At 40.1% G+C, this 27,233-nt stretch overlaps 1 protein-coding gene across 1 annotated transcript in view; it reads right to left on the reverse strand.

The window, feature by feature from the left end:
* Window positions 1–27,233, reverse strand: part of ACP3 (acid phosphatase 3) — a 36,854-nt gene that overhangs the window by 5,637 nt on the left and 3,984 nt on the right. The window contains exons 2-8 of the mRNA XM_059921927.1: window positions 16,632–16,727; window positions 13,813–13,899; window positions 13,221–13,373; window positions 8,830–8,928; window positions 6,091–6,183; window positions 4,639–4,771; window positions 101–183 (exon numbers count right to left, since the gene is read on the reverse strand). Of these exons, the coding sequence (XP_059777910.1) occupies window positions 101–183; window positions 4,639–4,771; window positions 6,091–6,183; window positions 8,830–8,928; window positions 13,221–13,373; window positions 13,813–13,899; window positions 16,632–16,727 (744 nt within the window). The remainder of the gene's footprint in view (window positions 1–100; window positions 184–4,638; window positions 4,772–6,090; window positions 6,184–8,829; window positions 8,929–13,220; window positions 13,374–13,812; window positions 13,900–16,631; window positions 16,728–27,233) is intronic.

A 27,233-nucleotide genomic window follows, 5' to 3' on the forward strand; every position in this document is an offset into this window, starting at 1 on the left:
GAATTTGAACAGGGAAATGATGATGAAGAAGATGAGGGTCCCTCCTGAAAGAGCTCACACGCTTGAATAAACAGATGCTGAATGGGAACAAAATACTTACTGCAGAATACATAATGAGTTTTCTGTGGTTCAATGGCTGAGTTGCACTCTTCATGTGATAGAGGATTTCTTTGACCAGGACACCTTAAAGAAGATAGATCAACAATTGAGCTGAACCAAATATGGGCTTATATTTTAGTTCATAAGCTTTTTGCTCATACATACAGAGATTCTCTCTGCCAGGATTCTTAAGACTTAAGAAGAGAGGGCAAGAACTCATTTTGGTGGAGCATCTGCTGTGTGCTAATAGTGTGATTTGTATACATTATTTCACTGAATCCTGACTTCTATCCCCATTCATAAGTGAGGAAGCTGAGGCTCAGAGCCATTAAGTGACTCACTCAGCTGGGGAAGGAGAGCTGGATTGGCATGTTAGGACTCTAGTATACCAGATTTTGTTAAAACTCAAGTTAGGAGGTTGATGAACTTGGAATTTCAGACAGCTTTTTACAGATAGTTGTTAGCCATTGCTCTTGTCCAGGGCAGGTCTGAAATGACAGAGCATTTCATCCCTCTGGCAGCCACACCTGTGAGAGGCCAGGGGAGAAAGCAGCTCTCTGGATGTCTGCAAGGGTGCAGACTGTCTTCTGTGGACCATTGCTCCAGGTTACTCTGGGTGTCACTACTAGGGGGGCAGCCAGCACTTTAGTTTTCATCTGAGGGCTCCATCTGTCATCAGTAGAGGAAAGCTTTTGCTCTTTGCATCTGTTGCTCCTGAGGTGGTAAAAGGCAGACAGACACAGCAGAGTCTCCATCCCATCAGCAAACACTGAGGCTGAGGGTACCTCGTGGTGCAGGTGCTGTCCTGAGGACGTGCTGCCTCAGGGGCTTCCACACCATCCACCAAGGACTCCTTGTGTCTCTGTTGGTCATCTCTCTACAGTGCATGTGGTGTCTTCACTTAAGGATGACCAGTTTTCTTTTGTAATGAGCAGGGCATTGATGTTAACAGACTGATTATGATCCCAGACTCTGTGGTCCACTCAGCAAAACACGCACTGAGCAGCTACGATGGGTGAATCAAACATGGCCCCTGTCCTCAAAAAGCTCATAAAACAGTGAGAAGAGACTGTCTATTGGTCTGTGTACCAATAAGCACAATAAAAGAGGGAGGTGATCTGCTCATTCCGTGGATGCTGAGGCTTCCTTGACTAGGAATAGAGGGAGCTAGAGGCTACACCTCCCACAGGTCTGCATCTTTCTGCTTCAGGAAAAGTTGCCCTCTGGGAGCCCTTCAGAGCTTAGGCTTGATCTTCAGGCCATGATGGAACTAAACTCTGTGGCCTAGTTTCTGGGAGTCATGACAGCCACCTTCAATCAGCAACTTGTCCCTTGTCAGCAGGTGCCTTTGCAGCAGCTTTCAGTGTTGATGATGGAATAGATCAACTCTTGGTTCTGGGGTGCTTGTGCAACTTGTCCCAGGAGAAAATAAGGGTAACTATCATAATCATCCACAGGCTCTGGCATGCCAATAGTCATGTTTTATATGAGGGGAAACTGAGGTTCAGAGAGGTTCAGCAACTTGTCCAAGATCATACAACTTAAGTAGAGGGGCTGAGTTTCACTGAACCCAGCATGTCCAGCTTCAAAACCTTGGTCTTAATTATTAGGCCTCACTGTAGCTAGCTTCTAAGTTCCCTGGTGCATCATTTATTAAATCTGCATACACTAGACAAAATACTACTGATTTGAAGACATAAACTTCACTTCTCTCACTATTGGGCTATATCAGGAGTTGGCAAACTTATTCTATAAAGGGCCAGTAGTACATGCTTTAGGTTCCGTGGGCCAGGTGCTCTGTCACAGCATTCATTCTCAAGTGGAAGCACAAAAGCAGCCAAAGATACTACCTAAATGCATGAGTGTGGCTGAGCTTCAATAGTATTTTATTTACAAATAATAGGCAGCAGGCTGGATTTGGCCTGCAGGCTGTAGCCTGCTGACATCTGATCTACAGCGAGAAGCAGTTTTCATTAACAAAACAGGACCAGCCATATATTCCTAAATTAGCCTTAGGAATTAGCCTAGAGATTTTCTTGTGTGTATGAGGGTGTGTTGTGGGGGAAGGCAATGGGAGGAGGATATTACTGAACAGTGTCACCCTTTAAACCAAGTGATGGAACAGAAGTTTTGGCAAAGGTAAGAAGATGCTGGTCAAAGTCCTGATGTTCCCTTGTGACTCTGTCTCCCAGACTGTACATGCTTTCTCTGCAGGGTTGGGTTCAGGTGTTTCATAACAAGCGTGTAGTTGACAAATCTCTCTTGCCTTGCCAGATCTGAACAATACGCTGAGCTTGTGTCTTGGCAGGAATCACTAAGGAAACAATTTCCTGGTTTATCAATAGCACTGGGCTTCCCCTAGAAAATAGGAAAGGTGTGTGCATATGAGTGCCAGTCCTTATAGAGTCCAAGACCCAGAGACCACCTTAGGGAAGGACGCTGATAGACAAATCTAGTTTAATGCACTCATCAGACGGGGAAACTGAGACCCAGAGAGGGGAAGTGACTTCCCCAAATGCAATCTCTAGTAGCCAAAGGAAAAAAGTAAAGGAAATATGAAGCAAGCTGCTGGGAAAAACCCCATCTTATATTCAGATACAGACCCTTGCATTTATTAACAGATTCTAGTCAACCCCTATCTGGCTTTCCCTGCCCTTTTCTTCACCACCTCCTACATCTTGAGAAGTGCTTCTGAAACTTTATTGTGCATGTGAGGTATCTAGGGATTTCATTAAAATGCAGATTCAGATTCAGCTGGTCTGGGGTGGGGCCTGGGATTCTGCATTTCTTTCTAGGGGCTTGGCGATGCTGACATTGCTGGTCCATGGACTGCATCTTTAGTAGTGAGGAGATGAATTCCTGAGCCCATCATGACTAGGTTGGGGAAATGAAGTCTTGTCTCTACCATCTGATGCATTTGGCCACCATACTGCTGGTTCCCGCTGGTTAAGGAATGAGATCTGGTGCTTATGTGGCCAACGAGGCCCAACTTTCACCCTCTGTATCCTTTGTTGTTTGGTACGTAGGATTGAGTTGCATCTTGGGCTCTGTTCCTACACACAGTCTGTGTCCTGCCTGCTAATTTTTCCTAAGACACCAGATTCCATCTATGACTCATCTCTGGATGCTCTCCCATCCCCAGGGTCTGGGTCTTGTGGTTCATGTCCTCAGCATGGAGTGAGGACTTGTACATTCTCATCAAGTCTCTCTCTGTACCGTGCAACCAGGGCTCTGTAACAGCAGGTCTGCAACACTATCACATCATTCATGACCACTGTCCTAAATTATTTGTCCCAAGCTACTTTGTTCACCTCATATGAAATTACTCCAACCATCCTGACTTCATACCTCATTAGCTGTTCTGGTTACAGCTTATTTCACTCTTTATATGAGCTTTTGTAGCTATAATTGACTCCTCTCCTGGTTGGTGACTTGAATTCTTTCTCTAGCTCTGCAGCCCTGAGTGAACATCCTCCAAGTCTCGTCCAACCCCTAGGATGCTTTGTCTCTGTATTCTCCTGGGGGTCTGCTGAACCTGTCCAATCTCATGGTGAATAGCGTCTGGCAATTGTTGGAGTCCTGATGTGATTGTACTGTTTTCTTCAAAGTCTCTAGAGTATATGACTCAGAACATCTCCTGTGACTTAAAATTTCTTCATTGTTATGACAGCCTGGCATAATAGACTTCTTCTTTCTCTCCATCTTTAGTTTTAATGTCTACATTAACAACACCTGAACCTGTCATATCCTCAGGGGTCTTGGCCTGCCACTCAGCTGCCCTCAGAGCCTCAGCATTTATCGCCATCCTGCCTGATCTTGGCTTCTTTCTTCCACCCACCTATCCTGATTACAAGCACTGGGCTCCTTCATTATGATTGGATGTCCTGTTCTACAAAGGGCCAAATCCAGCTGAGAAGAGGCATCACTGAAAAGCAAACATCTTTCAACACCAATGGAAAAATTTATGCTGTGTCATAAGCTTGTCAGTTGCAATAGGGATTAATCTACAGGGCATAATTAGCCTGCAAATTAAACTGTATTAACTTTAACAGTGGCTACCACCAAGGGATTTAGGAAAACAGGCCACTTTTGCTATACCTCCCACTTGAAAAATTCACCCTCTAGGCCACCAGACACAACTGATTTTCATGTGGCTCAGATATAAAATCCATGATTCTTTGATCTGGAAAGGATGAAAAGTATCATTTAGCTTTGCCCAAAGCTTCTGTTTTCCAGATGGGAAAACTAAGGCCCAGAGTGAGTAATATTAATGATCATAAAAACACATAATGTTTGATAGTATATTATGTATCAGGTACTATTTGTGGTAAGCCTTTGGAATACATACATTCATTTTAATCCTTACTACGTAAGAAGTGGGTATTATTATTATCCCCAATTTGCAGAATGGAAACTGGTACAGGGGTGATTACGTGTCTAATTCAAGGTCACATAACTGATTAACGGTGGGACCAGGACTCGGACCCAGATCACTTAACCACAAGTCCAATATGCTTCTCTCATTTTTAAAATACTTACCCCCCTGCAGTCTAGATTTCTCTTTCTGCTTGTGAATTCCATAGAGGGACAGGAGGGACAATTCTGATATTTTTTTCAACTTAGTCATGCTGTCCTCTGTGGCCCAGGAGGGTAAAGTGAAATTGTGAACACGCTGTAGCAAAGAAAAAGGAAGAAAATGTATATTTTTATTTCTGACTGTCCTCTTTATTGACTTTTTAATCCCCCATCCCCCACAAAAAGTACTGGGTCCAGCCTTTCTTGGAAGAGAGGGAGAGTTCATGAAAGAGGAGACCAAAGTGAAGTAGCCTACAGAAGAATTAAGTGAGAGAGAAGTAAAAAAAAAAAAAAAAGTAATGTGGCCACAACTTGGAATAGCTCAGATCAAACTGTAGTAAGGAAAAAAAAACCCAAGACTTGAACCAAAAAGTGGGTTCTTTTTTTTATCAAAGACTCTTTTATAAGACCAACAAATCTTCCTTGAAACAGACGCTAATGATAAAGTGAAAATACTGGGAATGTTGCGTGTGCTTGGGTCAATGAACTCTAACATGGAGGGGTGGAAACTGTGTCATTTGCTATCAAGACGGAACTATGAAAGTAATTGTCGTCCCCAGACACTCACAATGACCTCAAAATCAGAAGTGCATAGGAGTCATGTGGCTGGTCAGAATTTTGCCCCAAGATTCAGTGAACTGGCTAGGAAAACAGGATTATAGAGTTTTCCTTTGGCCAGCAGGTGGAGAATGGTGATTGAGAAAAATATCATGAAGCCCTGAAAAAATAGTAATTTATCTAGCTAAAAAGGTTATTTCACATGCATTGTATAGCAAAAGAGAAATTCTTTCCTGATAAACCAATTTTAATAGCCTGGCTTAAAGTTGGCTTGCTTATTTCTATATCCAGAAATCAGGTAATTTTTTTTCTTCTTTCTGTACAACAGTATTGCTTTATTCATTAAAGTCTATTTAATGAAATGGAGCCCAGCGTTCCTGAGTGACTGAAAAATAAGTAAGTGGTAAGGCACAGAAAAAGCAATTTTGCCTAAATTTTCCTTTTTTTTTTTTAAGATTTTTTTTTTGATGTGAACCAGTTTTAAAGTCTTTATTGAATTTGTTACAATATTGCTTCTGTTTTATGTTTTGGTTTTTTGGCCGCGAGTCTTGTGGGATCTTACTTCTCCAACCAGGGATCGAACCCACACCTCCTGCATTGGAAGGCAAAGTCTTAACCACTGGACCACCAGGGAAGTCACTGCTTATAATTTTCTAAAGGGTGAATACATAAATAAGAAAGAGAAGAAGTCAGAATTTTTAAGTTAATATAAAGAAGTCTTGACTTATGTTTCAATGTCAAAGGAAGTCTAAATAATACATCTGTATAAAAGCAAAAGAAAATGTATTCATCTGTTTCAAAATAGGCATAAGTCATAAAATCAGATTGTAAGTTAATCTTTGATATTTTTTCTTTTACCTCACAAAATAAAGGGTCGTAGACTTTACTCCAAATTCCAAAAAGGTCCTGGTTATGGTATCCTGTAAATTTTGGCAAGATTTCTATAAAATCCTGAAACACACACAGAGGGAAAAAATTTTTACACCAGGGTCTCTCGACTTGGGCATTATTGATATTTGGGCTGGATACTTCTTTGCTGGGGGGCTGCCCTGTGCACTGTAGGATGCTCAGCAGCATCCCTGGCCTCTACCCACTAGATGCCACATCATCCTTAGTCCTCAGTTGCAACAACCCAAAATGTCTCCAGACATTGACAAAGGGTCCCTGTGAGGCAAATTTGCCCCCATTGAGAACTGCTTTTCTTCACATGAAAGTGCATCAGTAATACTGGCTATGATAATGCCAACCCAAAGATTTTTACAAATGCTAATTGATCATTTCTTATTATTACATTAAAAATGTGGGCACCTGCTGGCTTACTGCAACATGTTCCTGGTTTGTCCTGGAATCAGACTGAAGTACACTGCCTCAAATTCATCTTGGAAGTAGGTGAAGTATAACTCACATGTAAATGAGTGGAAGGTGAGAAGGGAAAGAATGTCTCAGACCAAAGCACCCCAGGAAAACACAACAGAAACTGGGTCTGGTATCTGTCTATAAATGTGGGATTTGGATGGGATGCAAACATTTCTCTAGGTTCTGTATTATTTTTGGATTGTCATGGTAATGAGACCCATTGGTCAGCTGTCTGCCTGATGAATTGGTAGCAATTTCTGGGAAGCCTTTGGAAGATACTGTTTGTCTGATGAATAAATTTTCTAGGAAAATATAATTTGCTAATATTAACCCAAATGGATTTCCATAAAATAAACAGAAATAATTATTAAAGAGCCCACAACCTCCCCCAACAAAACAAAACAAAACAAAACAAAACAAAACAAAACAAAACAAAAGCTCCAGAGCCAGATAATTTTATTGGGAAATTCTACCAAGATTTGTGCTATTTTAACTGACCTGGAGCATAAAAAAAGAAAGAAAACTTCCAAAAAATTTGTATAAGCATTGATACTGACAAAGACTGACCAGAAAAGAAAACTATTGTCCAAAGTTACTTTGAATATCAGTGCAAAAAGTCTAGGTAAAATATTAACAGATAATTCAATATCATACTTAAAAAAAAGGGGGCTTGAATCTAGACATGTAAAGATAGTTCAATAATAGTAAATCTATGAATATAATTAATCTTAGTAATTGATCCAAGAGAAAAATAACTTGATTTTACTAAAAATGTTGAAAAGACCTTTCAAAAAATTAAATATCAATATTGACAAAAACACTCAAGAAAATAAGAAAGATAGCTAATTCCTTAACTTGATAAAAATATATCTATTTGGTCCAAAAGCCAGAATGCTTAACAGGGAAATACTTCTAAAATCAGGAATAAGACAAGGATACCCACTACCAATACTATTATGTAATACTGGACTGTAAGTACTGGCCAGTACAAATAGGCAAAAGAAATCAGAGGTATAAATATTGGAAAAGTAGATGTAAGCCATGATTTTTTGCAGATATTATAAGCCTGGAACAAACTTAAAAATATATATAAAGACCTATATAAAGAAAACCTTAAAACAATCTTGAAGATAAGAACAAATAGGAAAATGTATCATGTTCTTGGAAAGGAAGACTCAACAAATTTGCAACAAAGTTGCAAATTCTCCCTAAGTTAATTTATACATTTAATATAACCCCAACAAAAATACTGAAAAGTTAAATGAAAACATACCCATGAAAACTCAGAAAAAGTAGAGAATGAGGGAGAGAATATGTAATATGCTTTAAATATTAAAGCATATAAAATTCGTAATAATTATAACAGTGTGGTTTTGGCTAATAAAATGAAAGAATAATTAAAAAGAATAAAAATTCTAGAAATAGGCCTTACACATATGGGAATTTTAATATGTAACAGCTCAAATTAGTGGGGAAAAGATGAACTACTCAATAAACAGTGATAGAGCAATTAGGTAATCTTCTGGAAAAAACTTCAGCAGGATACATACCTCACACCTAACACCACTATAAACTGTAAATGGGTCCAATATGTAAATGTAAAAATGAAGCTATAGTAGAATTAGAAGACAGCATTGCAGACTTCCTTTATTACCCAGGAGTGGTGAAGGCTTTTCTAAATATACAAACCATAGATGGCTATATCTGCACACTTACAACCATGTGGCAAAAACGCTGTAAACAAGTCAATAGGCAAACAATAAAAAGAGGGCCATTTGTATCTCAGAAAAAAAAAAAAAAGTTACGAGAGAGAAAGCTCCTAAAACTTTATAAAAAGAAGAAAACCAATAACCCAAAAGAAAAATGGTCAAGGGATATGAACAGAATAGGAAATACAAATGGCTTTTAACTAGACGAAGATACCCAAAGCTCACTCATCGTAAGAGAAAAGTACTACAGCACAGTGTTCTATAATAGTGATGATACTGGTCTTTCTTGTCTCATTCCTGATTTTGGAGGGGATGCCTCTAGTGATACCATCTTTCACTTACAGATTGGCAAATATCCTCATAGTTGTCTACACACTGTTGGGAAGGCTGTGGAGAAACAGGCACTCTTATGTATTTCTGATGGGAGTAGAAATTGGTATAACCTCATTAAAGGGTAATTTGATAATATTCAAATTGTCCCAGAGTTTCCACTATTTCTGCATACCACTAAATAACACTTTTTTTTTTTAACCTTATAAGGATGCAGCCTCTTTTGGAATTCCTCTGATTTCAAAGTCTTCCTCTCAAGTTCTTGAAAACGAGAGCAGTTCCTGAAAGGCAGGTATAGCAACTGAGGAAAAAGAGAAATCGTAAATCTTTTATTAGTCAAAAGAACTAATGAAGCTGCAGCCATTAGGTATAAAGTGACCTGAGTAAAAGTTTCAAATGTGTTTTGAGCTGAATGGAATTATAAAATTGAGGAAAAAGAGATAAATGATCTGCAGGTCTTAAATAGTAGGATATATACCCAGAACTCAAAAGCTTTCTTTTTCATTTCATGAACTTGCCTAAATAGAACTGTGCTATTGGTAAATATTCACACTTCCCGGGTTTCCCTGTGAAATGATAACAATAATCTTGCTTCCTTCCAGACCTCTTTCATTTCTAGCACTAGATGCACATCTATGTGCATGCGTGTGCACACACACACACACACACACACACACACAAACACAAACACAAGTATAGAGAAATGAATTAGAGGTTCCAGAAAGAATCTTTAGAGATCGATTAACCATTCACTGAAATATGTTCTTGCAAATTTGCAGACTGTTAAAATAAGGGAACATAATAAACACATAGAAAAATATATGTGAAAACCTATTATAAGGACAAAATGATCATCCAAAAATGAGTTTAAATTTGACAATCTTTTGTAGTTTTAATTATAATCTATAGGCTGGTGACTCCCAAGTTCATTTTGTTGCTCTTACTTTCCATCTGAGCTAGTCCTGTATTTTCAGCCTTTGGTGGCTATCACCAGTTGGATGTTCTCTTCATCCTCAAATTTGACATGTACAAACCTGAACTCCACTTCTTCATTTTTTAACCATTTCCTTTTTGTAATCTCTCTACTTTTGCCAATGACGAAATTTATCATCCTGCTTCATGGACTAATCACTTTTGCCTGTCTACTTTCAAAACTCAGTTGACCTTGAACAATACAGAGGTTAGGGCTGTTAACACACACACAGTTGAAAATCTGAGTGTAACTTCACAGTCTGTATCCACTGTTCCGCATCTGGGGGAGTCGACCAACTGGGGATCATGTAGTACTGTAGTACAAATTTATTGAAAAAATTTGCATATAAGTGGACCCGTGTAGTTGAAACCCTCGTTGATCAAGAGACAACTGTATATCCAAAATAGATCCCTTTTCTTTACCTTCATTGTCCCCTCCCCGTCCAGACCACCATAATCTGTGTTTCAAGTACTGTAAGAGCTTCCTATGTGATCAGTTTGCATCACACAGCAACTACACTAATCCTTTTTTTTTATTTTTGTAAATGCTAGTATCAATATTTTAAAACCATCAATCAGATCATGCCATTCTGTAGTTTATAACTTTCACTGGCTTTCCATTTTACTTGGAATAAAATCCAAACTCAGGCCCTAGTGACCTTTTTGTCCTGCTTTCCTACTGCTGCCCCCTCACTCACTCCTCTCCAGCAACACTGGGGGCCTCCTTGCTGTCCCCTGAACACACAGGCTAGGGGTCTCTGTGTTCCCTGCCTGAGACACTCCCCCCACTTCAGCTCTTCTAGACATCCTGCCCAGCCACTATCACATTACCTTGTTTTATTGCCTTCAAGGAACTCACTGCCATTTGAAATTATTGTATTTATTTTCTTCTTTATCATCCTATCATTCCTATAAAATATAAACTCGAGGATATCCAGGGTCTTGTCTATCTTGTTTACTGCTGTGTTTTCAAAGTCTAGAACAGGGCCTGGCATATTAGTACCTACTCAAAAACCATTTTTTTAAAATAAGTTGCTTCCTTGTCACCTTCTTCTGTGTCACCTTGTCTTACCCCGCCTTCCTTCCCCTAATGTCTTAACCATCTAATTTCAGGCCTTCACTTCCTCACTCCTGCATGACTTCAACAGTTGTTTTCAGAGGGCTCAGTATCTTCCCTCCAAGCCACTGTCAGACAAATGCCCCAAAGTACTGCTCATTGTGTGTGTGCACAGTACTGAGGGAGGTACACAGTTTTTTCTACGTCCCCTGCTTTACATCTAAATTTCCCTGCCTGGCTTTCACAATTTTCCATAGGAGAAATGACACTGTTGAGGGAAAAAGCACAGGACTGTTCATTTAAAGGTCTAGGTTTTAATGAATTACTTAACCTTTCTAGACTTTAGTTTTCTCATCCTACATAGTGAATCAGGCTGAAAATGGAATAATCACCTAAATGTCTGTCCAGAATTTTGCAGGTTACAAAGTCATTTCCTTTTCTTAACTGAGTTGGTTTTCACAAATCCCTGTGAAGAATTTAGGTGGGTACTGTTGTTCCCATTTTACAGAAAAGGAAACTGAGGTGCAGGGAAGTTACTCAAGGTCAAGTACCTGAAGTGGTAGGTGGCTCTCAGACTCAGGTTTTCCCAGCTTTAAATTCAGCCCTCCTACATTACGCTGCCTTTGTCTCAAGATTCCATCTGGCTATTAAATTTGGATTCTCTAACCTGTGCCCAACACACTTATTCAGTCTTATTTTCATTCTTTCTAAATATGAACTCTGGACACAGAAGGACAAGCACTCTACCTTGACTCAAAGCTAAGCTTTTGGGCTGCCTTGCTCTCCTTTCCTACCCTCCTCCAAGATCTGGTTCAAGTTCTCACTCTGTCTATGAAGGCTTGAATGACTGCCCTTTGGTAGCTCTGAGTATGTCTTATTCTCTGAATTCCTCCAGCATGTGCAGCTTGTTCTTGAAATCATTGCCCACCACTTGCATTGTATTCTACACATTTCACAAGTGTGAATCTTTTTCCATCAAATGGATTATAAATTAGGGAAGAAAACTGGCCTCATATTTCCCTTCTTTTTCTGTATAGCAGTTAGCAAAGTTCTAGGAATAACTTTGGTTGATTGATTGATTTTGTTAAATTTCCTAGTTGATGTTAGAGAGAATTGTTTTCATCTTAGTGAGTAGTAGCAGGAAGCCACAGGTAGACAATCTTGCTTGTTTCTTTCCCCCTCTTCCTCACTCTCCCTGTTTTTCTTCCTCTTCTAATAGCACCTGCATTCTCTTTACTATGTAATTTAATAATTATCTTTCAAGATTAAAGACCCTGGTCTATATTGGCTAAATTTGGTGCTTCCGTCCAGTCTTTATCTTTGTAGAAAAGGCTGTGGTAAAAGTGAAATTTTTTCTTTTTGGAAGAAAATATTCACAAGCTCCTAAGAACACTGATAAGCATAATGATTCCCTTCTGATTCTGTGATGGAAAGAGACATAAATAAATCTTTCCTGTCTTTTCAGGAAACAGCAGAAAATTTGACTGGAGTAGATTTACCTAGAGTGAGGTTGACAGGGTTAAGCTGTTTCTACAAAGCACTTGGGAAAAATTCTTAAGTCACCAGTTTCAGCAATTAAGCCAGATTTCTTGGTAACCCACCCCAGAGCTCTCTGAGCAACATTCTAAGTCTGGTAGTCATGTTAAGCCTCAGTCATAAAGAGAGGAGATGGTCATGTTATAATGTGACTGCAGGGGAATTAGGAAGGGTTCCTTGTCCCAAACTATTTCCTTCACACAGTCCTAAATTCCACATCTGGAAGATTAGTTAGATTTATTTATTACTATTTAAAAAAATAGCGATTTCTCTGAAAAGATAAAAGAGTTCTTGGTCAGTCCCACCTAGTGTAAATAAATTTGAGAATTTCTCTCAAACAACCTCATTTAGGCAACTTGGTTTATGGTACTTGTTCTCAGACTTGGCTGTCCACTAGAATCATCTAGGGAGATTTTTAAAAAGTACTGATGCCTGGGTCCCACCTTCAGAGATTCTGATTTATTATGGCATGTGCCCTGGGCATCAGGATTTTTAAAAATTTCCAGGTGATTCTAACAGGCAGCTAACTTTGAGAACCACTAGTTTACACTAAAGGAAACTGCTCTGGAATGAGATCAGCCTGGTTCTAGTCTCAGTAGTGATGTTTATCAGCTGTGTGACTTTGGATCTATTTTGTTTGACTTCTCTGAGCACTTTTTTCCCTGGCTGGAAAAGAAGGACAATAATATTGGCCATTCAAGGTTGTTATGAAAGGTAAATATGATGACACATATAACGTGTTGGGCACTAATTATGTAATTAGATCTTTCTTTTTGACCCTGCCTAGGAATGGGGATTGCCAAAATTTGAAAGACTTGCAAAACAAAGTGGATAATAAAGCTCTAAAGAGAAATTCTGTTCCTACTCCCTCCTGTTAGGACTTTCTATGTCCTTTGCACCTTTATTTAGGAAAGAATTAAGACTGCACAGCCCATGAAGTGTCCAGATTCCCAACTCCACAAGTCCTGAGCAACCTTCCTTTCTTCTTCCAGAACCAATGAAATCCCCCTGTTTTCCATAATACTGACCCGATCTTCAGAAACAGGGACTGTGTGCACCGGGATGGGCTGCCAGGGTAGGCTGGGATTCCAGACGCTGATACCTTCTGGGGGAAATAGGGCTGCAAGGTTTGTCATAGCACTCATCAAAGTCCGGTCAATATCCGTGCTTCGAACATAAACCTAGAGTGGGAAAATCAAAGCAGAATCCAATTGAGAGGAACTGTGGTTTTTTTTCCTATGGAGCTAATAGTGTATTTGAGAAAGGGCAGGACACCTACACTAAAATATTAGCAGACATTGTGGTAGCATCATGATCATAATACCTATTATGGAAGAGACAGTATTATGAGCATGCCATGGCATAAAACAACCTGGTATGCCAACAGCTGAATTAGCAAAAGAGACCAATCAAGTGGTGGCTACTTGCCAAGCCTAAGTATTTACCGTAGGTGTCCAAGTTGGACTTACTTATATTCATACTTTTTTTTTTTTAAGGAGTACATTTGTAAACAAGACATCTGACTTTTATAAGTTCTTTGAGAAAGAGGGAACTTTTACAAATACATTATGCTAAATTATTTCAAGGGACAAAGTTCCCACTATTAGCTTCCCAACTTACCTGTTCGTGTCTATAGGACTTGTTCAAGAATTTTTCATATCGTTTCCTTATATATTGTCCAAGTTCATAATGCTGCTCCATGCCCAGCTATGGGAACAAATAAAAGCAAAAATTAGTGAAAGTAAGTTCTGTGAAGCTATGTGTCTCATCTCTCCTCATTGATTATGTAGAGTGAACAATGGTGTACTTTAATAGTTACACAATAACAACACATTTTTAAATGAAAACAGGAAAAGAGAGCTGTAATCTTTCATCATGACTCCCTGAGAAAACTCAATTCATTGTCATTAACAGTTAACATAGAGCCTTGTACAGTTAATAACTGGTGATTGATCTAAGTAAATGGTTCATCTCTGGTGTGGTAGAGCATTCAATGGTTCATTTTTGTGGCAGAGAATTTCAAGGGCTGGTTACCATGTGGAAGAAATTCAACTATCTGATAACAGGTTGGACTTGATGAATCTAAAGATCACTTTCAACCTCTGGGTGCAATGATTTATTATCTGCACAGTTCATTTATGTCTGGTTCATGAAAAACTAGAGCCTGTTACTCAAAGTGTGGTCTGTGGATCAGCAATATTAGCATCACTTGGGAGTATGTTAGAAACCAAATTCTTGGGCCCCACCCTTGACCTACTAAATCAGAATCGTTGGGGGTGGAGCTCAGGAATCTGTTTTTAACAAGCTCATTAAGATTCTGTTGGCAATTAATCGTTGAGAAGCAATGCCTTAGCTCATTGATCCTCAAGCATTACTGTGCGTCAGAAGCAAAATTATCTAGGGTGCTTGTTGAAATGCAGATTCCTCAGCATTTCCCCCCAGAGATTCCAGCTCATTGGATCCTGGGTGTAGCCCTGGAACCTGCATTTTAACAAGTGCCTTGAGTGATTCAGATCCATGTAGTAGAGCACCATACTTTGGGAAACATTGCATTCTAGTCTGTCTCTAATCCAGAGCCTCGCCAGAGCTTCAGGAGTCAGAAAAGATGTGATCGCTGTGGCTTCTGCTTGGTCCCACTCCCTCATTTGTTTGTCACTCCTGGCTACCCTTCTAGATGGGAAAAGAGGTAGGAAAAGAATAATGTGTGCTTTGAGGTTTGTGCATTTCCTGAATGACCTGGATAGCTGAAGAAGCAGGTACTTTGGGTATAATTTGTTGTTCTAACTTAAAGCTAACTTTTAAGGAAGTAGTCATCTTCTATAGAGCAGTGGTTTTCAAACACTAGCATGCACAGAATCACCTGGAGAGCTCATTAAAAACAAAGATTCCCAGGAGTCAACCCCAGAGTTTCTAGTTCAGTGGGTAGGGCCAGAGAATTTACATTTCTGACAAGTCTCCAGGTGATGGTGATGTTACTCATCCAGGGACCACACTTTGAGAACCACTGAACTCAGAACAATTGCTTTGTCACTACACAGATTGAAAGTACCTAGTTAAGGGCAGGAATTTGAGCTCTAGAACCTTGCTACTTCAAAGTGGCCATGTATCAGCACCATGGGCATCATTTAAGAGTATGTTAGAAATGCAGAATCTCAGACCATGTCAGACCCAATGAATTAGAATCTGCATTTTGACAAGATCCTCAAATGATTCATTTGCACTTGGAAGGCTGAGCAACACTGCTTTAGGAGAAACTGGTGGCTAGTCGAGAGAATACCAGAAGAAGAATCCAGATCCCACAGTCTGGAAGAATCTTTTGGTTTTACTGGAACTTTGCGAGGGAACAGGAGTCTCGACAGAGCCCTAAGCATTACGAAGCAGCCCTGAGTTTTTATAACCCTTCTCTTTTTCAGGGAGCCAGAAGCAATGTAGTCTATGGTGGGAAGACCTCTGACCTGGGAGCTGGAAGATACTGGCCTCAAATAGCCTCTTTGCATTTTCTCCTCATTGAGACTATTAAGTTAGGGCAGTAATTCTCAGCCTTGGCTACACATTAGAGTCAACTGATCAACCAAGGAGTTTCTAAAACTCCCAATGTCCAGGCTGCACCCTAGATCGATTAAATAAGACCCTCCCAGGCAGACAACAATATTTTGTAAAGCTCTCCGAGTAGTTCCAATGTTTAGCCAAGATCAAAACCCATTAAATTTGGAGGTATCCACCTCTAAACATTCTATGACATTTTCTTAATAAGTTTAAACAATATTTTGGTTGGGACAGAAGCAACGCACTGGCCCTGTGGCTCCAAACAGAAGGGTAATCCACTCTTACAGGTGAAGGGGGCCAGGCACTGGAACATGACCACAGATGCTTTTGTTCCCCAGTTCACCTTCTTGGGTGCTCTTTAGGAAGTAGGGCTCCCTGTGTTTGATCACTTTTAAGGAAGGTTCAATCCCAATACATCCGTCTGACCAAAAATCAATTTCGGCAACAGCACTTCCAAAGGAATCATGTTTTTCCAACTCTGCTGATTCAGGATTATTTTCTACTTTCTCAGGTGGAGCCTGAGAAACTGGCTTGTAAGCAATTCTTGGCTCTCTTCAGCATCTTTAAACTCATGTATTCTGTTGTCCATGCACGACTCTTATGCTTTAACGAAGCCAACAGGGTAAAAAAGATAAAAACAGGCAATTCTATACAATTTTCCTACAGTTACTAGTCACTAGGGGTGACTTGATCATGATCAGAAATTGTTGAGGCTAATCGTTAGTGCTTCTCTTTCCACAATCAAAACACATTTTACACTTTTTAGATCCCAGGTAACTGTGCAAAACACTTTCCCAGATACGAGTAAAGTAGTTATATGGTTTCAATATGTAACAATCCCACAGAGTTTCCCTTGAGACTCATCAGTAACTTGTTGGTGAAATCCAACCAACCTGAGTGAGTTGGCCAAATCCTTGTGGCCATGAGGATTCCTTAATGGGGTCGTTAGGAAAGGTTTCGATGGGACTTCGGTCTCCATGCCTAAAAACCTGAAAATAGATTGAGGTAGTAATGTTACAAACTTAACTTAGGTGTTTTGCCTCTGCTCATAATGAAAGATTTTTCTTCTAAACCTCTGGTTCTCCACCTTGTCTATTCATTGGAATCACCTGGAGAGTTAAAAAATTTCTGAGGACTGGATCCCACATCTTGTGATTCTAGTTTAATTAGTTTGGGATGCAGTCAGGGCATTAGGATTTTAAAGACCTCCCCAAGTAAATCTCAGGTTAAGAACTGCTGTTCTAAGTTCACTAACACGTTCTAAAGGCTCATCATCTTGTTATTCACATTACATGAAACACAGGAAAACTGTTAGTGAACTGTTATTGTTTCAGGTAATGTGAATAACAAGATGATGAGCCATTAGTAGTCAGGCGACCCACACATGGAGACTGGTTTACACATCAGGTAGGGCAAGAAGGAATACTAAGCTTAGCAAGATCACTTTATTGTAGACAAACTCTGATGAGAAGTATTCCTTCCTTAATTATGATTACAGTAATAATAGTGTTAACTTTTAAACATATAATAATAGTGGCTTTTAAATGCTACATACAATTTGTGACCATCTTGAGCCAATGATTTATTAGTTTTTAGGAGGTTAGGGATAAAGGACTTGCCAGTGGAAGATTAGAAAATCTAATTTTCAACAATTTAAGAACATCCTACTGGATTTGTATGCATGTCATCGTGCTTTTTTTTTTTAACACCTTTATTAGAGTATAATTGTTTTACAATGCTGTGTTAGTTTCTGCTTTATAACAAAGTGAATCAGCTATACATATACATATATCCCCATATCTCCTCACTCTTGCATCTCCTTCCCACCCTCCCTATCCCACCCCTCTAGGTGGTCACAAAGCACCGAGCTGATCTCCCTGGGCTATGCGGCTGCTTCCCACTAGCTTTCGGTTTTTCATTTGGTAGTGTATATATGTCCATGCCACTCACTCACTTGGTCCCAGCTTACCCTTCCCCCTCCCCATGTCTCAAGTCCATTCTCTACATCTGCGTCTTTATTCATGTCCTGCCCCTAGGTTCTTCAGAACCATTTTTTTCCTTTAGATTCCATATATATGTGTTAACATACGATATTTGTTTTTCTCTTTCTGACTTACTTCACTCTGTATGATAGTCTCTGGATCCATCCACCTCACTACAAATAACTCAGTTTCATTTCTTTTTATGGCTGAGTAATATTCCATTGTATATATGTGCCACATCTTCTTTATCCATTCATCCATCAATGGACACTTAGGTTGCTTCCATGTCTTCGCTATTGTAAATAGAGCTGCAATGAACATTGTGGTACATGACTCTTTTTGAATTATGGTTTTCTCAGTGTATATGCCCAGTAGTGGGATTGCCGGGTTACATGGTAGTTCTATTTTCAGTTTTTTAAGGAACCTCCATACTGTTCTCCATAGTGGCTGTATCAATTTACATTCCCACCAACAGTGCAAGAGGGTGCTCTTTTCTCCACACCCTCTACAGCATTTATTGTTTGTAGATTTTTTGATGATGGCCATTTCTGACTGGTGTGAAGTGACACCTCATTGTAGTTTTGATTTGCATTGCTCTAATGATTAGTGATGTTGAGCATCCTTTCATGTGTTTGTTGGCAATTTGTATATCTTCTTTGGAGAAGTGTCTGTTTAGGTCTTCTGCCCATTTTTGGATTGGATTGTTTGTTCTTTTGATATTGAGCTGCATGAGCTGCTTGTAAATTTTGGAAATTAATCCTTTGTGAGTTGCTTCATTTGCAAATATTTTCTCCCATTCTGAGGGTTGCCTTTTCATCTTGTTTATGGTTTCCTTTGTTGTGCAAAAGCTTTTAAGTTTCATTAGGTCCCATTTGTTTATTTTTGTTTTTATTTCCATTTCTCTAGGAGGTGGGTCACAAAGGATCTTGCTGTGATTAATGTCATAGAGTGTTCTGCCTATGTTTTCCTCTTAAGAGTTTTATCATGTCTGGCCTTACATTTTGGTCTTTAATCAATTTGAGTTTATCCCAGGAATGCAAGGATTCTTCAATATACGCAAATCAATCAACATGATAGACCATATTAACAAACTGAAGGAGAAAAACCATATGATCATCTCAATAGATGCAGAAAAATCTTTTGACAAAATTCACACCCATTTATGATAAAAACCCTCCAGAAAGTAGACACAGAGGGAACTTACCTCAACATAATAAAGGCCATATATGACAAATCCACAGCCAACATTGTTCTCAATGGTGAAAAACTGAAACCATTTCCTCTAAGATCAGGAACTAGACAAGGTTGTCCACTCTCACCACTATTATTCAACATAGTTTTGGAAGTTTTGACCACAGCAATCAGAGAAGAAAAAGAAATAAAAGGAATCCAAATCGGAAAAGAAGAAGTAAAGCTGTCATTGTTTGCAGATGACATGATACTATACGTAGAGAATCCTAAAGATGCTACCAGAAAACTACTAGAGCTAATCAATAAATTTGGTAAAGTAGCAGGAAACAAAATTAATGCACAGAAATCTCTTGCCTTCCTATACACTAATGATGAAAAATCTGAAAATGAATTTAAGGAAACACTCCCATTTACCACTGAAACAAAAAGAATAAAATACCTAGGAATAAACCTACCAAGGAGACAAGAGACGTGTATGCAGAAAATTACAAGACACTGATGAAAGAAATTAAAGATGATACAAATAGATGGAGAGATGTACCATGTTCTTGGATTGGAAGAATCAACATTGTGAAAAAGACTCTACTACCCAAAGCAATCTACAGAGTCAATGCAATCCCTATCACACTACCACTGGCATTTTTCACAGAACTAGAACAAAAAATTTCACAATTTGTATGGAAACACAAAAGACCCCGAATAGCCAAAGCAATCTTGAAAAAGAAAAACAGAGCTGGAGCAATCAGGCTCCTGGACTTCAGACTATACTGCAAAGTTACAGTAATCAAGACAGTATGGTACTGGCACAAAAACAGAAATATAGATCAATGGAACAGGATAGAAAGCCCAGAGTTAAACCCATGTACATATGGTCACCTTATTTTTGATAAAGGAGGCAAGGATATACAATGGAGAAAGGCAGTCTCTTCAGTAAGTGGTGCTGGGAAAACTGGACAGCTACATGTAAAAGAATGGAATTAGAACACTCCCTAACACCATACACAGAAACAAACATTGTGCTTTTTTGATTGCACATTTTACTCTTTGGGGAGAGTCGTCTATACTTTTGCAACCTTGGTTCTTTGATTCTACTATGCTTTCTGAATAGAATACCAAACTAAACACAAAGCTATTTTATAAGCAAAAGATAAGGAAAGAAAAACTCAATAAATAAAAGATGAGGTCTGCACTGATGTCAGCAAATATTTTTAATACAGAGGAGGGCTGCATAACGACTCGAATTCTCTGAAATTTCCTGCACTTGTCACTCTTATTACCTGGCTAGAGTGCTCCATTGGAAAGAAAGCCAAGAGCCTACACTTTTTAAATCCTGTAAAATAGTTCAGCAGACACAGAAGTGTCCCTAGAACGATCTCAGACTTTAGTCATCTTTGAGATGGGATTCCAGGAAAATGAGGGAGGCTTCTAAAACTTGGAATGGTGTCTCTGGTGTCTGAATAAAACTTATCTTTTGGCCCCCTGAACTGGTGAGAAATTGAAATCTCAGTAGAATTGGCTATGGCAAACAGAGGGACAATGGTGTGGTGAATCTTAAGAAACTATTTTGGTCAGGTAAGGAATTATTGTCATGAATGGTCACCTCATGGCTGGAAGAAAGGCTGCATACTCTCTGATGAGCATCTACAGTTACTAGCCACTAGGGGTGACTTGATCAGAAATTGTCAAGGCTAATCATTAGTGCTTCTCTTTCTACAATCAAAACACTTTTTACACTTTTCGCATCCCAGATCTGAGTAACTAAGGTTATTATATGGTTTCATTGAATTATAAACCTCACATCATTTAGTTTCCAGGGTTTCTCAACCTCAGCACTGTTGACATTTTGGCTGTGGGGGGCTGTCCTGTGCATTGTAGGATGTTTAGCAGCGTCCCAGGCCCTTGCCCCCTAGATGCCAGTAACATTCCCCAGTTGTGACAATCGAAAAGTCTCCAGACATTGCCAAATGTCCCGTATGGGGCAAAACCACCCCTAGTTGAGAGCCACTGAGTTAGCCAAAGAGAAGTTGGATGAGAAGCATTGTAGTAAAATAATTTACAACACTTCCTACCAGCCTATAACCACAATAACCCCTCAATACTTTTTGAAGGCTTGCTTTGTCCTAGAAGCTGTGCTAAGTGCTTCTCATACATTTAATCCTCTTATCAATTATACAAAGCAGTTACTATCATTATCTTCATTTCACAAGCCAGGAAACTGACTTTAGTTAAGTGACCTGCCCAAGGTCACACAGTGTGTAAGTGGTAGAGCAGAGGTGCAAATACAGGCTGTGTGAGTCCAACACCAGCTTCTGAACCCATGCAGAGGCTCGCTTCTCTCTGCTCAAACATACCCCTCAGTGTCCCACCAGTGGACAATCTGGGATCTGGGGCTTTTTTATGAACTGAGATTGGAAGCTGTGTGTGTGTGTGTGTGTGGCAGGGGGAGGGTTATGTTGCATCAGAGGAAACCAAAACCTTGATGTAAGAAACATCCCCAAACATTATTTAAAAGATAAAACTGAGGTTATGCAACTAAATGACAGCATGGCCTGGGGAGAAAAATAAGTGCCGTCCCCTTAGAGGAATATTTTAAAGAGCAGAGCTGGAACAAAACCATGGGACATGGGCAAACTTTCCTGCTCTGTTTTTACAGGTCAGGAATAATTGTACTTCCCTACATTTCCATAGGTTTTCAGGGTTTCTGAGGTAGTGGCTCAAACATGCTATGAACTCTATGGAAGGGATGTTCCACAGAAACACTTAATAAACCATCTCCCACCTCCAGTGCTAGAAATCAAAATGTGTGTGTGTGTGCTCACGCGCCTGTGCCTTCAAGCACACGTAGGTAGCATTCTTGAGCTTCTGAAATCTCTCCAGTTTAGCTGGAGCCTTTGGACTATGCCCAGGCATTTTTTTAAGTCTGTGCAGGGCAATCTTCTTAACTGCTTTCCTGCCATATTTATAACCTCTGTTCTCAGTCCAGCAATCACACTCCAACAAATCCTTTAGAAATCTAAGACTATATTATTAGCAGTAGGACTATTTGCAGTACTGGTGGTAATTGCAAAAGGAAGACATCCAAGATAATAACAACCACTTATGTCTGTGCTACCCTCCATGGTTTTGTACAACCTGCCATCTCTTTTAATTCTTACAACTCTGTGAGGACAGGTCAGCACTATTGCTACACTGAAAAAATAAGGAAACTGAGGCTCAAAGAGATGGAGTTAGCCATGCAGATCTCCTGCTTCCCATGATTGCTAGCCCATTGTTTTCCCCACCACATCACATTCACTTCACCCTTTTAAATCACAGGTAACTTTTTAGAAAGAACCACGATTTGGTACCCATGTGACTGATCCTGCTCCATCGAGCCTGCTAACCAGATTTGGTGCACTGTGTAGGATGTGGAGACCCTGATGACTGGAGGACATGATGTCCAGTCCCCCTTCCCTGGCAACAGTCAAGTGCTCTTTTTAAAATGTCAATCAGAATAGTCTCTTGATTGCTTAGAACTCTCTAATATCCTCTCATTCTATTACATTTTTTTTTTTTTTTTTTTGCAGAAAATTAGAAAGATATAAAAAAAATAGAGATTTTGGGCTTCCCTGGTGGCGCAGTGGTTGAGAGTCTGCCTGCCAATGCAGGGGACACGGGTTCGAGCCCTGGTCTGGGGGGATCCCACATGCCGCGGAGCAACTGGGCCCGTGAGCCACAACTACTGAGCCTGCGCGTCTGGAGCCTGTGCTCCGCAACAAGAGAGGCCGCGATAGTGAGAGGCCCGCACACCACGATGAAGAGTGGCCCCCACTCGCCGCAACTGGAGAGAGCCCTCACGCAGAAACGAAGACCCGACACAGCCAAAAATAAACATAATAAATAAATAATAAATAAAAATTAAAAAAAAAAAAATAGAGATTTTTATAATGAGCCCCTATGAGTTCACCATTTGCTCCAAAAATGATCAACTCATGTGTGGCCAGTCTTGTTTAATTTATTCCCCCTCACTGTCAGACATTATATCATTTCCCATTACTCTTTGCATAAAATCCAAAGTCCTTACAATGGCTCACTAGACCCTACCCGATATAGCCCTGCCCACCGCCATGTTCTCCCCTTACATTCTTTTTTTTTTTTAATTAATTAATTAATTAATTAATTAATTTTTGGCTGTGCTGGGTCCTCGCCTCTGTGCCAGGGCTCTCTCTAGTTGTGGTGGGCAGGGGCCACTCTTCATCGCGGTGCACGGACCTCTCACTATCGCGGCCTCTCTTGTTGCGGAGCACAGGCTCCAGACGCGCAGGCTCAGTAATTGTGGCTTACAGGCCCAGCCGCTCTGTGGCATGTGGGATCCTCCCAGACCAGGGCTCGAACCCGTGTCCCCTGCATTGGCAGGCGGAGTCTCAACCACTGCGCCACCAGGGAAGCCCTCCCCTTACATTCTTTTTTTTTTTTTTTTTAACTTTTGAGTTTATTTATTTATTTATGGCTGTGTTGGGTCTTCGTTTCTGTGCGAGGGCCCTCTCCAGTTGTGGCAAGTGGGGGCCACTCTTCATCGCGGTGCATGGGCCTCTCACCATCGCGGCCTCTCCCGCTGCGGAGCACAGGCTCCAGACGCGCAGGCTCAGCAACCGTGGCTCACGGGCCCAGTCGCTCCGCGGCATGTGGGATCTTCCCAGACCAGGGCTCGAACCCGCGTCCCCTGCACTGGCAGGCAGACTCTCAACCACTGCACCACCAGGGAAGCCCCCCTTACATTCTTGCTAAGCACACTTAGCCAAAGGACCCTCTGCTGTTCTATCCAATACATTGTGTGTTCCAGCCTCAGGGCCTTCATGTTCAATATGCCTGGGATGTCCTGCTTCTGCATCTCCTGGCACTTTCACTCGGTCACTGAATTCAGGTTTGTCCTGAAAAGGCAACCTCTGCAGAGAGGCCTCTCTTGACCACCTAGTATCAAGTAATGCCTGCTCTATCTCTTTCTCATCACGTGGTTTCATTTTTTCCTTGATATTTTCTTGTTTTTTTAAAATTGTGTGTGTGCGTGTGTTTTTAAGTATCCGGCTTCCTCTCCCCATAAACTTCTTGAAAGCAGAATCTTTGCTGTCATGGACACCGCTTTATCCCCAAAACAGTGTCAGATACACAGTAAGTACACACGCAATGTGCTTTGTTTTAATGAATGAATGAATCTTGGGTTGGATCCAGCTACCTCTAGGTACATAATGGCTTTCTTTCCAATCTTCTCATTTCACAAGGGCTTTGAGTTTTCATCCCTACTTATTATCAAGGTGTGCTGTGTGCTCTTTTTTTCCTCCTTTATTTCACTCTCTTATCTTTCCTCTTATGCCCTGCATTTCTGACTTTGCTTCTAGAACAATGAGTCTGCCTCTAGATTAGATGGGAGTCCAATAAACCATCATGTCATCCTTCCAGGTTTGGAATTCAAGACACATCACACAACTTTGGGATGATTCTGGAAATTCTAAAAGGGACCTTTGCTCGTGTCATTAAACTCCACTCCTTATTTTGTTAGGTATGCTCATGAAAAATCTCTTGATGCACAAACCTTGCCATGAATCAAAGTTTATTTTATTTTCTTCTTTTAGGAACTGAGAAATAACTCTGTTAGTAAAGAGAATTAAAAAGTGAAAGAGTTCGGGTAGAAATGAATGAGTCAAGTAAATGAATGCCACTTCAGAGGTAAGAAGGGAAGCCGACTAGCTGTGAAAGGACTCAGGGTAGGAATATGCCCTGCACTCACCATGAGGAAGGCCGAAAGGCCTGGCATGCTAATGAGAGGTATCCAGGGCATAGGAGAATACAGAGGCCTACAGGAGAGGGGAGGGATGAAACTATGTGTTATATTGAGTGGAACTGCATGACGTCTCAGAAAAGCTCTGGGCTTGAGTCGGTTAGACCTGAGTTCAACACCTTGCCAGATGATCCTGGGAAAACGATTTAACTTAAACTTTTGCATGTCTCGATTTCCCTCGCTGTAAAATGAGAAAATCACTGTTTCCTATGCAGGAGGATCATGAGAATTAAATGTGTAATATATGCAAAGCCATCATCATAGTACTGAACACATAGGATGCACTCAGTACATGAGATTTGTTATTATGTGTGTTACTATTATTTTGGTTGTTGTTTTTATAAATATTATTCAGGCCTTAACTTAGCTACTTGCTGTATGCCTTTCCTGCTGGCAACAGTGGGCAGCATATTAGGGCAAATAAGAACTACCAGTTGAGCAAAGGGAAATATTTCTCCTTCAGGAAATATTTCTATTAATTTCTAATCATCTCTCTCCCACTTTTATTTCCCTGACTGAAAAGAAAAACTAATTCTTCCTTTGGATTTAGGGCACTTTGAAAGCTTTCAAGAGCCCATGGTGGCAAGCTGGCTGACTGAAATGACATGAGCCCAATATAATGTCCCTGATCTGTTCACCACATTCAAAATTTGCAAAATGCATTAGCATAAAAGTGGGAGAAGCCTGTGTAAGTAAACTGAAGTGACCCCCTACTTGTCCCAGCACCAACCCTCAGTTCACAGTGGTCTGTCCAGCAAATGTCTCTGAAAGACCTGTAGGTCCGCATGGATGGCTTCGCTGCTCTTTGGCCCTGGCGATTAGGGAGCCACAGTGCAGGGGAGAGAGATTGAAGGGCTGTTTGTGAGCTGAGGCAAGAACCCTGGTTTTTGCTTTCCAGGGGAGAGTTTTATCTGGTACGTCTTTTATAAGCCAGTCCACAAGTTGGAGATGTGCCACCAGAGAGTTACAGCACCCAGGACACCACAGCTCCTTTCCATTACTGTTATGTAATAACAAGACAATGTCACATGCCTTACTGGGTCATTTGGAGGATTCAAAATACAAAATGTAAAGAGCCTGGCATCTAGTGGATGCTTACAGTATGGTAGCTGTAACTGTAATTCTTATTTTTATAGAAGTGAAAAAGAGGTTTATAGGACTTGAGAAGTTTCTGTCTGTGTTCAAAGGTACTGTTCAAACAACAATGAAGATGAAGGCAAATAAAAGGGCAATCAGTAATCTATTCTAGCCAAAAGTTAAGAAGTACCAGTAAATCAGCCGATTAGTAAGTCAAACAATGGTTGAAATGAGTAAAATCTGTTTAACTTCTTGTCACGTTTCAAATATATATATTTTTCCAGTTTTTATTGTGCCAGGGGCCCAAAGCTGGGAAGAAAACTGATCAATTTTAAACGAAAAAAGACATGAAAATACTTCATCCTTTGAGAATAAAAGAAATAAACAGAAAAAAATTGACATTTTAATTAACTGGTTATGTGAACATTATGAAAGATACACGAGATAATTGTGTGACTGTTTATAGTCAACACAACACAATGGTTACAATGTTTTAGGCATTTACCAGATAGGCTTCTAAGTACTTTTGTGTATTAAATCAGTTAAGCCTCACAATAACTCCATGAAGCACTATTATCCCCATTTTTACTGATGAGGAAACTGAGACACAGGTAGGTTAAGTTACTCATCCAAAGTCACACAGCTTGGAAAAGGTTGAGCTGGTATTCAAACCCCGGTGGCCTGATTCATGAGCCTGTACTTTTAACCACTGTGCTGTATGGTATTGTGTAATACATAATATTATAAATTTCTTTGGTGTTTATATCCCTTATTTCGTTTCTTCTTCTTCTATTTTTTTTTTTTTTTTTTTTTGCTGGCACCGCGTGCCTTGTGGGATCCTAGTTCCTCAACCAGGGATTGAACCCTAGGGCCCCAGCAGAGAAAGTACTGAGTACCAACCACTGGACCGCCAGGGAATTCCCTCTCATATTTTTCTTTTAAGAAGTTCAAATGTTTAATGCCTTTCACGTACCCTATCTCATGGCTTCATCATTTTTCCAACAACCAAAATTAGAAAACAGGGTCATTTTGACTTCTTTCTCTTCCTTAATATCCAGAGTCAATCCACAGGGATTCTTCTGCCCTCACAATTTTTAAAAGAAACTCTTTTTTTCTTTTCCAATTCTACTGCTTTCTGATCCAACTCAGGTCTTCACTGTGCTTTTCCTGACCTGTGGTATTATCCCCTCTCTATTCTCCCTTCCAGCTTCTCCCCTCCTCAAGCCGTACTTACACACAGATGTGTGTCTCCCCCCAGACAAAAATACATTAGAATTCACAGGTGAGGGAGACTTGAGTACAAACAAGGTAAGCTGTTAGCCTGTGGTTCTAGAGGACATGATAACTATCTAATACCTTAAGTTTTCTTTGCTGAAAAATAATGAAGGATCATGTAGAACCTTAAGGACATTAAGTAAAATAAGCCAGTC

The sequence above is a fragment of the Balaenoptera ricei genome, chromosome 4 (assembly GCF_028023285.1).
Source record: "Balaenoptera ricei isolate mBalRic1 chromosome 4, mBalRic1.hap2, whole genome shotgun sequence".
Lineage (NCBI taxonomy): Eukaryota > Metazoa > Chordata > Mammalia > Artiodactyla > Balaenopteridae > Balaenoptera > Balaenoptera ricei.